General features: G+C 45.0%; 1 protein-coding gene across 1 annotated transcript; it reads right to left on the bottom strand.

Annotated features, from left to right (window-relative positions):
* Positions 1-3,650: 3,650 nt before the first annotated feature.
* Positions 3,651-14,522, bottom strand: stxbp6l (syntaxin binding protein 6 (amisyn), like). The gene is made up of 7 exons (XM_061754844.1): positions 14,130-14,522; positions 11,621-11,782; positions 11,146-11,276; positions 10,759-11,053; positions 10,107-10,205; positions 9,225-9,337; positions 3,651-4,487 (listed from the first exon to the last, which is right to left on the bottom strand). The coding sequence occupies exons 2-7, from the start codon at positions 11,772-11,774 to the stop codon at positions 4,464-4,466; spliced, it is 816 nt and encodes a 271-aa protein (XP_061610828.1). The 5' UTR covers positions 11,775-11,782; positions 14,130-14,522; the 3' UTR covers positions 3,651-4,463.
* Between the last annotated feature and the right edge of the window lie 1,790 nt (positions 14,523-16,312).

The following is a 16,312-nucleotide window of genomic DNA, read 5'->3' on the forward strand; positions in this document are numbered from 1 at the left end:
TCCTCTATAGTTCCCACAGCTCTGCACAACACCTTTGTTCTTAAAAATGGGCACCAGTACACTTTTCCTCCATTCCTCAGGCATCTTCTCACGCGCTAGAATTCTATTGAACAAGCTGGTCAAAAACTCCACAGCCACCTCTCCTAGATGCTTCCATACCTCCACAGGAATGTCATCAGGACCGACTGCCTTTCCATTTTTCATTCTCTTTAATGCCTCTCTAACTTCACCCTTACTAATCATTGCCACTTCCTGGTCCACCACACTTGCCTCTTCTACTCTCCCTTCTCTCTCATTTTCCTCATTCATCAAATCCTCAAAGTATTCTTTCCATCTATCCAGCACACTCATGGCACCAGTCAACATCTTTCCATCTCTATCCTTAATCACCCTAACCTGCTGCACATCCTTCCCATCTCTATCCCTCTGTCTGGCCAGCCTGTATAGATCCTTTTCTCCTTCTTTAGTGTCCAACCTGCCATACATGTCATCATATGACTCTTGTTTGGCCTTTGCCACCTCTACCTTTGCCCTGTGTCGCATCTCAATGTATTCCTTTCGCCTCTCCTCGGTCCTCTCAGTGTCCCACTTCTTCTTAGCTAACCGTTTTCCTTGTATGATTTCCTGTACTGTGAGGTTCCACCACCAAGTCTCCTTCTCTCCTTTCCTGCCAGAAGATACACCAAGTACTCTCCTGCCTGTCTCTCTGATCACCTTGGCTGCAGTGGTCCAGTCTTCTGGAAGCTCTTCCCGTCCACCGAGAGCCTGTATCACCTCTTCCCGAAAAGCTGCACAACACTCGTCCTGTCTCAGCTTCCACCACATGGTTCTCTGCTCTGCCTTTGTCTTCCTAATCTTCCTCCCCACCACCAGAGTCATCTTACACACCAGCATCCTATGCTGTCTAGCCACACTCTCCCCTACCACTACCTTACAGTCGGTAACCTCCTTTAGATTACATCGTCTGCACAAGATGTAATCCACCTGCGTGCTTCGACCTCCGCTCTTGTAGGTCACCCTATGTTCCTGCCTCTTCTGGAAAAATGTGTTCACTCCAGCCATTTGCATCCTTGTTGCAAAGTCTACCACAATCTGTCCCTCCAAGTTTCTTTCCTGGATGCCGTACTTACCCATCACTTCTTCATCACCCCTATTACCTTCACCAACATGTCCATTACAATCTGCACCAATTACGACTCTCTCTCTGTCTGGGATGCTCAGAACTACTTCGTCTAGCTCCTTCCAGAATTTCTCTTTCACCTCTAGGTCACATCCTACCTGTGGGGCATAGCCACTAATCACATTACACATAACACCCTCAATTTCAAATTTCAGCCTCATCACTTAATCTGATACTCTTTTCACCTCCAAGACATTCTTAGGTAACTCTTCCTTTAAAATAATCCCTACTCCATTTCACTTCCCATCTACACCATGGTCAAAGAATTTCAACCCTGCCCCTAAACTTCTAGCCTTACCGCCTTTCCACCTGGTCTCCTGGACACACAATATATCAACCTTTCTCCTAATCATCATGTCAATCAACTCCCGAGATTTTCCTGTCATAGTCCCAACATTCAAAGTCCCCACATTCAGTTCGAGGCTCTGTGCTTTCCTCTTCTCTTTCTGCCAAATAACCCGCTTTCCACCTCTTCTTCTTCTTTGACTTCAACCCGCAGTAGCTGAATTTCCAACGGCGCCCCGCAGGTTGACGGCGCCGGTGGCGGACGTTGTTAACCCAGGCCACAACCGATCCGGTATGGAATTCTTTGGATGAACGCTCATATTTGACGCAACCCTCTGCATTTATCCGGGCTTGGGACCGGCCTACAGTTTGCACTGACTTGTTCCCCCCATAGGGCTGCATTGATAACCTGCAACAGTGTGAATTGTGCAAATGGTGCAGATGAGCACATGAGAGGCCAGTATTGGTCGACAACAGATATGAAAATAGTGCAGAGAGGCGAGACTACGACAGTGAGTGTACGAATAATGTATAATTGGCCCGACAGAGAACAATCTCAAGACAAAACTAGCAGCATGTTTCAATTGAATTGTAAATTAACTGTTTAAGAAGTTAATGGCAAGAGGGAAGAAGGTGTTGGAATGTCTGCTAGTTTTAGTTTGCATTGTTCGATAGCGCCTACCTGAGGGAAGGAGCTGAAAGAGGTGGTGACCGGGATGTGAAGGGTCCAAGAGGATTTTGCATGCTCTTGTCTTAGTTCTGGCTGTGTACAAGTTCTCAAAGGAGCTACCAACAATTTTTTCAGCAGTTTTGATTGTCCGTTGCAGTCCTTTTGTGGCAGCAGGCCTTTTTTGTAGCTGTGATGGATGACCACAGGACTGATTCGATGACTGCTGTGTAGAAGTCCCTCAACAGGTCTTGTAGCAGGCCGTGCTTCATCAGAAGCCACAAGAGGTACATCCTCTGCTAGGCCCTTTTTGAGGATGGAGTTGATGTTGGTCTCTCGCTTCAGGTCCTGAGAGACTGTAATTCCTAGGAACTTGATGGTCTCTATGCTTGAAACAGGGCAGTTGGGCAGTGTGAGGGGCAGCTGTGGTGAAGGATGCTTCCTGAAGTCCACGATCATCTCTACAGTCTTGAGCATGTTCAGCTCCAGGTCGTGTCGGCCACACCACTGCTCCAGCCGCTCCACTTCCTGTCGATATGCAGACTCGTCACCGTCTTTGATGAGGCCGACGACTGTGGTGTCATCTGCAAACTTCAGGAGTATGACAGCCGGGTGCGTTGAGGTGCAGTCGTTCAGGTAGGGAGAGAAGAGCAGCAGATAGAGAACACATCCCTGGGGCGGATGGTACTTCACACAGGGTGAACCCTGAAGACTGGAGCGAGCTGGTCCGGGCAGAACTTTGAGGCAGGATGGGGACATAAGGTCTGGGCTTTATTGATCTTTTGTTGTTTGAAGATGTGTCTCACATCCTGTTCGTGGATGGTCAATGCAGGAGGCGGAGTCAGAGGTGTGATGGTGGTCGGTGGTGCGCCTGGGTCGGTCTGGGGTATGAAAGTGTCCTTTTCAAATCTGCAGTGGAAGTTGTTTAGGTCGTCAGCTCGTCCTTTATTGTTCTCTGTTTGAGGGGATGGTCGCTTGTAATTGGTTAGCAATTGTAATCCATGCCAGACTGACTTAGAGTTGTTAGCGGTAAACTGTTTTTCCAGTTTTTCTGCATAATTTCTCTTTCCGTTGTTAATTTCTTTAGTCGGCTGGTTTCCGGCGCAATTATACAGGGCTCTATCCCCACTCCTACAGGCGTCCTCTTTAGCCTGGCAAAGTTGCTGAAGTCTGCCAGTCAACCACGGCTTGTTTTTATTGAACGTGCGAAATGTCTTTGTTGGTACACACACGTCATAAATGCAGTTATCCAACTAATGTCTGGTGTTGCTTTGCTGATTTAATTGTACGAAGGTTCTCCAATAACAACACAGTAATGTCATTAACCAAGTAATATACTAATTAGGAGTATAACTGTGCATGTATTGGTATTCAGATTTAAGGAACATTGTACTGAACAGTAGTGTACCAAATTCCATTCTTCATCAGTTCTTCAATGAACAATTAATTTCATGCAGTTTGAGTAACATCTAGTAGTGGTTCAAGGACTATAACACAAACACTTTTGAACAAGACAAGTTACGTGCAATATTATTTATTATTAAAATAAAGTGGCTGCAGAAATATTTGGAACATGTAATATACATTCACCTACATATATCCAAAAGTACCCCCCCCCCAAAAAAAACAACAACAATTAATTAAATTAATTCAAAAAATAAAATAAAAATACCAAAAAATAGCTGGAAATGTGTATGCTGTTTGTTATTAAGTACAGTAAGTAATACAGACATCAATTTTACATGAACATGTTTTAACTTCTGAACCTCGAACACTGACTTTCCACATTGGTAGATCTTTTTATTGTACCTCTGCTTCATGGTCATTGTGCAACATACCTGAACCATTTTGATTCAATTTACATAGACAAGACATAAGTCACATAGACACAAAGACTAGCCAGCACTTATCAGAAGACAAAATGCACAATGTTTGACACTTGGGTTAGTGTTCAGGGAACATAGACAAGACACAGCGGGGACACAATATAAACCCACAACAATGCACAACTATGAGTTATGATAACAACATGCACACTGGTGTGTTCGGTGCTTTGTACTAAACATTTAATAAGAGCATGATTACTTTAACAACAAGGTTAATCTGATGGCTGGCAACATATTTCTATACTGTATATAGTATGACCACGATACTTGTGTCTTAAGTACAAGAAACAAATCATAAAGCTGTAATTCTGAATACACACAGTAAGTGACAGCGTATAAATCCTTAGTCTTCTTTAAATACGCTTTGATTAAGCAATTAGGCGCATGCTGTTTCGGCATCCACTTGCTATTCATGTCCTTCATCCAGGAAGAGTCCACTGAGATTCTATTTTGCATATTTCAGGGAGATCTGAAATAGCAGAATGATGACAATTACATATATTCAAAGCATTATACTGTTATCCTTGTTGGCTGATTGCTCGGGAGAGTAAAGAATTAGTCTTCACCTACAAGCCTATAAAATAAATGCTAGATGGTCATTTTCAAAGAATTCTCGGTTAAGTATCACTTTGAGAAAGGTGTGCTCCTACTTTTCTTTGCCCAAACATTTTTGGTTTCCAAATGTCACCCATCCATCCATTATTCCATTATCTACATTCATTTTTATTGTTCATGGTCATAGGCAAACTGGAGCATATTTCAACTAAGGGGGCGGTTGACTGCAACAAACTGTTGGTCACTCGCTCAGTAATTGTTGACCCCCCTTAGAGGTCAACTGTTAAATAAGGAAAACAACATGGAATAATGAGCAGGTTTGGGAATATGCGTGTGCAGATTGTGTCCGGTGTTTAATAAGCACAGTTATAGTAGATCATGTTAAAGGAGATGGAAATGTTCAAAAGTAATTACAAAGTCCAAAAAATCTGATGTAGTCACTAAATAGGATTTAGGCACTTGGTATGTAATTGTTGTGATGATCCCTGCCGTCCCTCCTCATAGATTCTATAGGGACATTTGCTTGGTATTATAGTGGCCCCAGAAATTAGATAAGATGTGCGATGTGACATCTTGTGCTGGAGCTAGTTAAACTACTGGAAATCTTGCAGAGCAGCCATTTTGAGTAGAGACAGCAGTGGAGAGATGCAACGATTAAGCCACAGCCACCCTCTTTCTTTTGACCTTGATTAAGCACAATCTTTTCACCCCCCCCCCCCCAAAAAAAGGCACCATTTTCTTATTTCAACACTTGGTCATGACAAAAGAGTGAAAAGATGACCTATTATTCAAAAGCACAACTGGGAATCCTCCACCAAGAGCGTGCCATGCGAGACACCGACTACATGAAAGTGGACGCTCGGTCATTGCGGATCGGACTAAAGGAGAATGCCTCGACAAGCTGGAGAAGGGCAGGAGAACACCAAGTAAAATGTCAGATCTTTAAGAAGTGTCCAACCTGGAGGTCATTTCAGAGTGTGGAGCTTCAAATGAATCATCATCACGAGGCTCCAAGTCAAATGCTCCTCGAGCCTCATCTTCACAGCACACTTCAAAGTCAACTTCAAGCCAAGTTGCAGCAGAGGCACAGGCGAAGGCAGAAGTGCCACGCGATAGAGCTGACTACTGAAAACTGGAAGTTGAACGAACACGTATTGTTGCAACATTTAATTCTCTGGAAGAGGCTACGCTGGCTGCAGCTAAGGTGCTTGAAGCTGCTGTGGAGAAAAGAACACGGTAAAGCTGTGGTGGCCATCGGTTGCCCTTTGTCACCTGCTGTATCACAGCAATGCACTGCTAACTACACGAATACATATTTCAGCCTTCAAGAAGATTATAAAGACAGTATACACTCCCCAGTCCCAATATAAAGACACTTTACATGTTAGACAGTGCTTATTGCAGCCTGTATCTTCTCATACCACCCAGTGTTTAAAAGACCCAATCTTTTCTCCTTCCGACGTCAATATCTTCAGTCCCTACTGTTCACCGCAAGGCAACAACACAGCACAAACACAGTGACAGGTTTCAACTCAGGTCCACAGATGTCTGCGACTTTGCTGCCTTTCTCGCTCATCGTGACCTCAAAACAGGCTTTATAGAGCTCGTCGATTAGCCAGAGAACTGTATATTATGGAGATCTACTTTCTGAATACAATAAATGGCTTGAATCTCAAATTTAGTATTGAGCAAGACTTATTTAGCAGGTGACTCGGTGGCTGGGGAGTCACTTCGGTAGGCTCTGAGAATAGGAGCAGTCCATGTCCACGATCCATCACCTGGATTTGACAGGCTACGCCAACGGTTGGAGAAGGCCTCCGGCTCTCCCAAGGTGATCGAGGCTTCATTTTTCAAACGTCTTGAGAATGTACAGCGGTTTAAATAAGTATTTCATACGTCACCCTTTTTCTCACTAAATCCATTTCCAAAGGTGCTATCGATTTGAAATTTTCACCAGATGTTGGGAACAACCCAAGTAATCCATATATGCAAAGAAAGTAGAACCAATAAGATAAGAAATGAATGTAATGTGTAATAATGTGAAATGACACAGGGAACAAGTATTGAACACATGCAGAAAGGGAGGTGCTAAAAGGCATGGAAAGCCAATGACAACACCTAAAATCTAGCAATCCAGCCCCTTGTCAGTGCAAATGAATGTCGGCTGGTTCAGTCCTAATGGATGGCCTGCAAAAAGGTCTCATTGCCAAGGTGTGAGTCAAGACACATCTCATGATGGGGAAGAGCAGAGAGCTGTCTCAAGACCATCGCAAAGTAATTGTTGCAAAACATAACGATGGCATTGGTTACAGGCGCATAGCTAAGATTCTGAATTGCTGCTGACAGAGGATTTCAAAGAACAATCAGAAGAGTTGCTTTTCAAAAAGACCTGGAATTAGCAGGTACTGCTGTCACCAGGAAAAGAGTGAGTAATGCGCTCTGCCGCCATGGCCTGTATGCACGCTCACCAAGCAAGACCCCCTTTCTGAAAAACAAAAGCATGTCAAAGTTCATTTCAAGTCACTGAACAACATTTGGACAAGCCAGTTAAATACTGCGAGAATATAGTCTGGTCTGATGAGAGCCAAATGTAACTCCTTGGATGCCATAATGCACACCACGTTTGGAGGAGAAACGGCACTGCACGTCACCCTAAAAACACTAAACCAACAGTTACGTTCGGAGGTGGGAACATGATGGTGTGGGGCTGCTTTTCAGCAAATGGTACTTGTGTATATGGGGGTTAAATAAAATGTAAGTCAAATTGGAAAAAGATACGAAGGAAGGTAAACGCCTGTGTTCACTTCCGGGTTAGTCCGATTTACGCTTTACCGTGAAAATCAAACGGATTAGTCTCGTAAAGGGACCTGCACCGCATCCTGCCACAAGACTCTCCATCGCATAGTGAGGGCAGCTGACAAGATCATTGGAACCTCTCTTACAGCACCCGCCTCACCCGCAAAGGCCTCCACATTGCGGGGGATGCCACCCATCCAACACGCAGCCTCTTCAGTCTGTTGCCAGAAGGCAGGAGACTGCGGAGTCTGTGGGCCAGGACTAGCCGACTCATAGACAGTTTTATTCGTCAGGCTGTCAGGAATCTGAACTCTCTGCCCGCTCTGGCACCGCTACCTCTCATGTCCTCTGCCCACCTGAACTCTGCACCCCCATGCACATGCGCACAACTCCCCACACTGCCTTCTAATTTGTCAATGTCTTTATGTCCCTTGGTGCTCAGACTTTCACTATGTTGCACACATCTCCTAATCTTTTATATTTGCACATTTAATTGATACTTTTTATACTGTATACCCACCCCATAGTTTCATTTAGCTTCTTTATACTGATGTTTATGTATACTTTTTAAATGTACCGTGGGCCCTTGAGTACCATCATTTTCAATCCTCTGTATGTGCTACGCAAAAATCGCAGTTTTACATGTATGTCCCCATCAGTGTAACTATGTCCCCACTGACCTCAACCAAGCTGATCTTGGTACTCGATCCCAATCAGATCATCAGCTGGTCTTCATGTCATGGCTAAAGGGGCCTTCTGTCATCACTGGGAATATTTTCAGCCTTGTTAACCCCGTGTCAGATGGCCAGGTCACAACTTCATTCAGTCAGTCCTTGTTCTAGGAGTTCTCTCGAACAATGTTGGATAAATTGTCTACTCCTTCAAGGGGCCCAACGATAACATTTGTCATGACTGGCACGAGTACAATAAGCATCTTGGTGAAGAGAAGCTTGATCAGGCCTAAGCAACACTTATTCACACAGACAAAAGAAAGGTGCAAAGGAAATCAAGATGTCTCCAAGAAGGGGGGGGGGGGGCTTGTCGAGAACTCCAGCCCACTCTCCAAGCACTGTCCCTTCATTGACTGGTATCCTATTCTCAACATTGGAGGTTGGCTAGCACTACCCCAGTGTTAGGCACCTGTTTTGACATGTCCCCCTGAACGGCCTTGGGTGTCGGCGGGCATACCACGCTGCCGGACACCCATCACATGACCCACCCGCACGACATCTCCGGGCAGAGTAGGGAGGCCGGCTGCTCCAGTAGTCACGGTACTCGATCAGCTTTGATAGTGAGACCTTACCAGACACCGCCGGAACCATATCGCTTTCCAGGGCTTCTTAATAGCACATACTTAAGGGCTAATTTTGATACATAGTATCTATATGTGAAATACATGAACGATGATCGCTGTGTACGAGAAAGCTCAACTGAGCAGCAATACTGTGACTGAAAAGCAATCCATCCGTCCATCCATTTTCTGAGCCGCTTCTCCTAACCCTAACCGTGCTGGAGCCTATCCCAGCTGTCATCGGGCAGGAGGCGGGGCACACCCTGAACCGGTCGCCAGCCGATCGCAGGGCACATACAAACAAACAACCATTCGCACTCACATTCACACCTACGGGCAATTTAGAGTCGTCAATCAACCTACCGTGCATGTTTTGGGGATGTGGGAGGAAAGCGGAGCGCCCGGAGAAAGGCCACGCAGGCACGGGGAGAACATGCAAACTCCACACAGGGGGGGGGGCCGGGGATTGAACCCGGGTCCTCAGAACCGTGAGGCCGACGCTCTAACCGGTCGAGCGCCGTGCCGCCTGAAAAGCAAGATTTGTCTGAAATTTTGTTGAATTACCTTGTGAGCAATGTCTGCAAGCTGCTGGACCGTGTGCACCAGTCCTACAGTCTTGTCTTCAGCTGCAGTAACTCTGTCCCCATGCTCTCCCAAAGCCACCTTCATCTGATGGACTACAGAAAAATGAAACGCTATCATGAATATAAACAAAAGAAGAATGAAATATACTATAGCAATAATTCTTGCAAATATACAAGTAAACCCAAGAGGTGACGTACAATAGACTGGTCGCCAGCTAATTGCAAGGCACGCAGAACCAAACAACCATTCGCACTCACATTCAGACATGTGGACAATTTAGTTTTCGTCAAGGACCTTTTTTTTCTTCAATGAACATGATGCATGACATGGTTGATTTTGGAATGTGGGAAAAGAACGCACCCAGCGTGGAAAGAACATGCAAATGGCAACTGGGCTTTCACTTGATACAGTATAGTCGTATGTCATGCATTTTTCAACAAATGCGACACGGCAGTAGCTCAGGACTCAGCGTAGGAACTTAAAGTGGGTCTGGGACGTGCGGCTGCATTGCAACCTCCCATTCATTACACTGCCCCTGGCAGAGAGTTCAGCGGTGCACTGCGCTCCCTCTCCGTTTCGGTGCTCTGAGGGCCCCATAAATATCAGCTATTGTTTTGCATTGTATTGTTTCAATCTCCCCGAAATCAACAAAGTCGACACTCATGTGACTGCCCTGCCATAGAGCACAGAGATGCCTTTGAGCTGGAGAGAGGTGCAGAATAGACAATGGACAACAGACAAAACAAAACAAACACACACACACACACACACACGCACACATACATACATACAGAGACACAAAACCTGAATAAAATGATAGAAGTAGTAGTAGCCACTAACTTGTAGTCGAAAATCAATTACCTCTCTTCTGTGAGCTGCTTTGTGTTCCAACCATCTTCTTCTTGACGTGATTCAAGAAGGCTTTGCAGCGGTAGATGAACAGATTCATGGTGGAGGAATCTGTCACCCACAGACAAAAATCAGACAATAAAATTGCACTTCGTGTTTGGCCTACGCTATAATGACCACAGTGCAACCAAAGGCTGTATGACATTTACCTTTAATGTAAGTTATTCAAAATGTCACAACATAACATTACAAATAGTGATCTTATTTTGTACCTTTTCCATTATCTATGCCAACTTCCAGAAAATACACAAAAATGTGACTTCTTTTCTATTCCACTTTTTGAACTACATTCCAAGAAAAGGAACAACCTGATGGACGAATACAATCGCTACCTTTGCAATTGCCACAACTGCCATTAATAAAATATCAGGACGCACTTGTGGGGAGACGCATTGATCACATGGTGACTCAATCAATTCCAGATGATCACCTAAGTGAATGGGGTCTAATGTGCCAGCCCTCTACCTAGTTTGGTGGAAACTGGTTTTGCGTTTTATGCATTGTATATGTGGTCCCACTTCCTGTGTTGTTTTATTGGCCATTAAAAGAATAAAGCTGGCGCTGGACTAAAACATTCGCACAACGCTGTGAAGTGTGATATTACCTCCTGTGAGTTTGGACGAGCAGTTAATGAACTCCGGCGGTCTGGGTGCAACAAAGCTTTTCCGTCGTGCTCGTACTGTTCCGGATGAAGGCCCCGGTGAGGAATCATTGGGACCGGCCGCCCCAACCTGGCCGGAAACCCGGCGGCTCGCCTTGATCAGACTTCCGGGCTTTCCCTCCCAGTAGGTCTGGCAGGCGCGGTACAGAATCTGCACGAAGATGCACTTCTCTGCCGCTGAGGTGGCCACCCACTGATCCACAGCGTTGACAAAGACCAGGTCAAATTCGGGGCTGTCCTAGTGGAGAGGAGGCAAGTAATTCCTCTTGATGAGCTTTCAAAAGTCATCTCTTTACCGACTCTTTGATGAAATCAAAATGAGATGGTGACCTTGTTGGGGTCAATGCCATTGACCTGTCGTAGTCGCTCCGCCTTCCACTGTGACGTCCTTGTGAAGGCCAAGGAGCCACTATACTGCTTCACCTTTGAAATGAGGAGCTGGTGCGGTCTTGTGTTGGTCACTACAAAGAGAGCGGAAACTATCATTCGCTGTTGACAACTAATTCAAATGTAATTGTAAAATGGAAATATGGAAACAAATATGGACAAGAAAATAGATGGATGGAGTTCATTGGTTGCATTGACAGCAGAACATGAAAATGTATACAACACGGGCGGGGAACGTCGGGACGCTGTTTAAATAGGAAATATAACCAGAATGCCAAAACCTTAACAATAGTACAAGAAAAGCATTTTTAGCCCTAAATGTCTCGTCTCCTTTTGGAAGGTTCTGCACGTTCGTGTGACAAGTCCATTGAAATGTGTCTCATGGCACACCTTACACAAAGTGACAAAGTTTTGGTACCTGAAACACAAATGAATGTTGCATAGTCTCCTTTGGATCCAGGCGGAAGAAAAGGCATTCTCTTCTTTTTTCTCCTCCGTACCTCCAAACCCACCAGCATGCGTTCATTGCAGGGGATGAAGACTTCTTTATTGACGGTGGACTGAACATTCATCGTTAGACCTACATTAAATGACACAGGATGCATGTCAGGCCTTGCTTGGTGAGACCGAGTAACATTCATAACCCAAAAGTAAGTTGCTGTGACAATATGGCGCAGTCTTTTTCAACACCCATACAACAATTGTGTACGGGTTGATCATACATATATAAATGAGAATCCACAAAATGGATTCAGTGACAACTCGTTCCAAAATGTTGGCATATTAGTATTATGATGTATAGAAGGGAGTGTGGCTATAGTTTTGGATTTTTGAATTCATCCATTCATACATTCATTTTCCACCACTTTGTCAGGGTCGCAGCCTCGGCGAACCGTAGTCTAACCGAGCTGAACGAGATGCAGGCTATCATATTGCATCACCACTAAAAATGCTGTTTGTATGTGTGGGTTTGGGTGCTTGTGAAACAAAGCATAAGTGCCCAAGTGGTTAAGATCGCCACCTGCCAAGAGGATCCCAGTTCCTGTCGTGGACTGGCAGAAGAACGTGGGCAAAAAAAAAAAACCCTCATCAGATTAGGCAAAAGTGGACAGAGCTGGAGAGGGTGCGACAATGGACCGGCCATCCCAACAACTCCTGACTGTCATGGGTTGTTGTCTCCCCCCTGTCTTGTACACACCTGCTCCTGAGAGCATCTTCCCCACCTGTGCCTCCATCCATCCATCCATCCATCCATCCATCCATCCATTTTCCGTAGCGCTTTTATCCACACAAGGGTCGCGGGCGCCTCATTTACCCTGATTAGCCAATGCATTTAACCTCGTGTCTCATTCTTTCTGGTCGCCAGTTCATTGCATCTTGTCGCCACGTCCCAACATTCCTTATTTCCTCGTCACTGACTCATAGTAAGCCAACCAAAAAATAGGTTGAGGTAAACAGAAAGGAAGTCAAGGATTTTGAACTTTTCGAGAAAAAATGTCAAATGTCTGGAAATGTGGTTGACTGTTCTTCTGAGAAAAACTAAGTTGGGCAAGTTACTGATAACCGTGTATCGCTTGTGGTCTGATCTGTCCGAGTTGGCCAAGGGGAGGATGTCGAGTTGCGGTCCCGAGCTGGGTTCCACGGCCCACAACCCACAGCACGGCCCTTTTCGCACACGGCGCCTCTGCGGTGTCCTACTCGCCACACACAGCCGCCTCCCTCCCACACTGCCACACTGGCCTTGCGGAATGTACTTGACGACCGACGGACAGCAACCCTAATTTGGGTTTGGGGAGGGTGCAGAAGATGCCTCCATTGTGAAAAGAAGGGACATTGGATCAGAGACTGTCTGAAGAAGAAAAAAAAAAAGAAAAAGGAAAAAGGCGCAAGACTTTTGCATTCATGGTGGCAATCGATTGTGGGGTCCCCAATTCGCCCGACCTCTGGCTGACCCCAAAGACAGAGCGATGGTGATATACAGACACACACACACACACACACACACTGCATTCAACATTGCTGTTTCTTTTTCTTTTTTGCAATGAAGACGCTGATGACATTCTTATTGAATTGACAGCCACCACCAGACATTCATTGGCACACTGATGGAATCCATGTATGCAACTATGAATTAGAAAGATGTCCTCCCGTCACAACCACCATGGCTAATGCAGATGGCAAGAACTACCAGAAATGTCGAGTTATTTCTCCTAATTGTCAGAGTTATCTATTCCCTGCGTAGATGTTTGGTCTGGGACCTAAGGCGTAGCGGTTTGGAACTGCAGTTTGTTCTTTCGTGCCGCATGTCGCTGCAACCCCATATGTAGTGCCTTCCGCACGTCCCCATTCGTCATCACGCTTTCTTCGCACCTTCATTTCTTTTATCTGTCCACAGTACCTTCACCAAACCGTCCTTGAGGTTCTTGATTCTAGCTGGTTCACTGGACTTGGTTGGTAGGCTATATCGTATTGCACTTGTTTTCAGTGTCGCTCTTCTGATGCTTTGTTTCTTGTCTTGTTGCTTAGTGCCTTTGCTCAAGTCGTTGATTTCCCACATGATTGGCTATGCGTTTGTCCAGTATACGCGTGTGGTCTCCATGGACCCCCTAAGAGTCTCCTCTCCCACCGGTGGTTTCCGAAACTTTTTCCTCATGCTGACTGTTTGGATGACGTGACTGACCCGAATTCAGATTCTTCGGTCTAGCCTTTTTCTCAGATTGAATTACAGCCTGCTGATGAAGGATTTTCTTAAATAATTAAACCTCCAAGTGCCAAGAACAAACTCTTTTGCTGTTTCGTGGCTATTTTAAGGGGGTCCTTGAGGTAATCTGCCTTTCGCCCAAAGCCATTGCACCGGCCTCCCGGTGCAACGTTCCCTGATTATTTCGAAATAACAATAATGATTAACAATAAGCTGTTTGACTTACCTCTCCTGGTTCGGCTCTCGAATCTCCAAAGGGGACAAAGCTCTTCTTGTTAGTTCAAAGCGATGTTAGTTTCCTGTTAGATGAACTCCTCGATATTACAGCTGTCATGAATTTATACCCCGGTGGCGCACCGAGTGGTGTGCCATGCTGTGAAGGCACACACAAATCACAGTGTGTCCCATCCGGGGAAGGATGACACTGGAAGGCGAGAAACAGACGCTCTCTGTTTGAGACACGGAGAGCCACGGCCCACTGCACTTTATGGCGGCTTGAGATCCAAACGACACAATGCTATTTAAATCACAAGACGTGGAATTCTTCACGAATATGGCCCCTCACCAAATCTTTAGTCATATCACATGGTGTCCATCTCTTTAGGTGGATTTTGTGTTGACTCTTAAAATCTGATGTTGATAAAGTGTCTCAGCTATCTTTTTCAATGATTCTCTTATACTCTGGCGAGGTGATTTAAGTTCCTCGTGAAGAAAATATTCGATGCCCCTTCAGTTGTAGAACGAATTAAAAAAATATCATCAAGCAAAATATGAGTAGTGCCTCTCAGGATGATACAGTGCAGTCCTACAAAACTGCAAGCGACAAGCGCAATAATAAACACATGCCCTGTTCAATGAACACATCTATATTCATCTATTTTATCTTCTCAGGCACAAGCTTCAGTAGAAGTCTCATGTCAGATATGGTTGTCGAGGGGTACCTAATGTTGTGGCCTGTGCGCGAAGATACCGCCCTCACAACAGCAGATCTGCTGAGCGTGCGTTTCGATTTCCCTTCGTGACCAATGTCGATCTGAGTGTGAATGGCTGTCTTTCTCTATGTCCTGTGTCCTGTGATTGACTGGCGACCAGACCAGGACGAAGTCTGCCTTTTGCCCCAAGTCAGCTGGGATAGTTTCCCATGACCTGCAAGCCAGAACAGGATAAGCAGCAAAGAAAACGGATATATGGAAGGGTAATAGTAGTAAGTCGTGTAAAATCAAACAGAATGAGGATATGTATATACTTGAATTGGTTTTCTGCTCCTTGCAGTCTAAAGGAAGGTGCCTTTGTAAACTGTTGAACTGAATTTTCTGTTCCAACTTTGGAAAAAAAGAACAGCTTGCATGCAAGCAACCTGCTGGAGGTCAATTTTCATGATCCTGGTATGTGCTGTTCTTCCTTGCACAAGAGATCGACATTCAGCTACTGGCTGTAATGGGAATTGTATCAATGACGATCCTATAATATGGATTATTATCCATCCATTGTCCATACCGCTTCTCCTCACTAGGGTTGTGGGCGTCCTGGAGCCTATCCGAGCCTATCTTCGGGCGAAAGGCGGGGTACACCCTGAACTGGCCGCCAGCCAATCGCGGGGCACATAGAAACAAACCACCATTTGCGCGCAGAGTGACACCTACGGGCAATTTTAGAGTCTTCAATCAATTTACCAAGCATGTTTTGGGGATGTTGACATAAGCAATGCGCAAATAAGGCAATAAAAGATCAGAACTTTCACTTTTTCACATTTGTTGTTTTCATGTTTTTATGATCGATCGTGCCAGCATTTATCTTATTGTAGTGACATTTTTCCTAGTGTCTGATCATTGCCATTTTTGTTCGCCTGTCCTTCGCCATTTTGGATTGACTGCCTCCTGGTTTGGACACCTTTTGAAATGAACGACATTTATTTGGACATATTTGTCCCACCCAGCCCCAGTTTATAATAGCCAATTGGAAGTTAGGAAGTTAGGAAACAACTTGGTTTGGATTGTGCTGAACAAATGGGCAGAGAGTATCATGTTGTTTCTCATGACCAAAGTTAGACACAAACGATTTAAGAGTTTGACCGGATTGGTCTTTCAGAATAACAGGAGAACAATAATTGTTTGTTTTTTTTTAAGCCATTCTGAAGCTGACTTGCTTTTGTGTTTTGGATCACTGTCCTGCTACAGAAACCAAGTGCGCTTCAGCTTGGGGTTACGAACTGATGGCTGAACATTCTCCTTGAGGATTTTCTGGTAAAGAGCAGAATTCATGGTTACTTTAATTAGATCAAGTCATCCAGGTCCCGAAGCATTCAAGCAGCCCCAGACCATCACAACACCACCACGTTTGACTGTTGGTATGATAGGTTTTCTGAAATGCTGAATTGCATTCACGCCAGATGTACACAAACATTCCAAA

This window comes from Phyllopteryx taeniolatus, chromosome 18 (genome assembly GCF_024500385.1).
Source record: "Phyllopteryx taeniolatus isolate TA_2022b chromosome 18, UOR_Ptae_1.2, whole genome shotgun sequence".
Taxonomy (NCBI): domain Eukaryota; kingdom Metazoa; phylum Chordata; class Actinopteri; order Syngnathiformes; family Syngnathidae; genus Phyllopteryx; species Phyllopteryx taeniolatus.

Bases quoted from the DNA above. Each gene is read 5' to 3' on its own strand.
- stxbp6l (XM_061754844.1), bottom strand. From the start codon at position 11,774: ATGAATGTTCAGTCCACCGTCAATAAAGAAGTCTTCATCCCCTGCAAT. The intron at 10,206-10,758 runs GTAATATCACAC...TGTGGGTGACAG, and splicing joins CTCGTCCAAACTCACAGGAG to ATTCCTCCACCATGAATCTG. The intron at 4,488-9,224 runs GTAATTCAACAA...CTGCTATTTCAG, and splicing joins TTGCAGACATTGCTCACAAG to ATCTCCCTGAAATATGCAAA.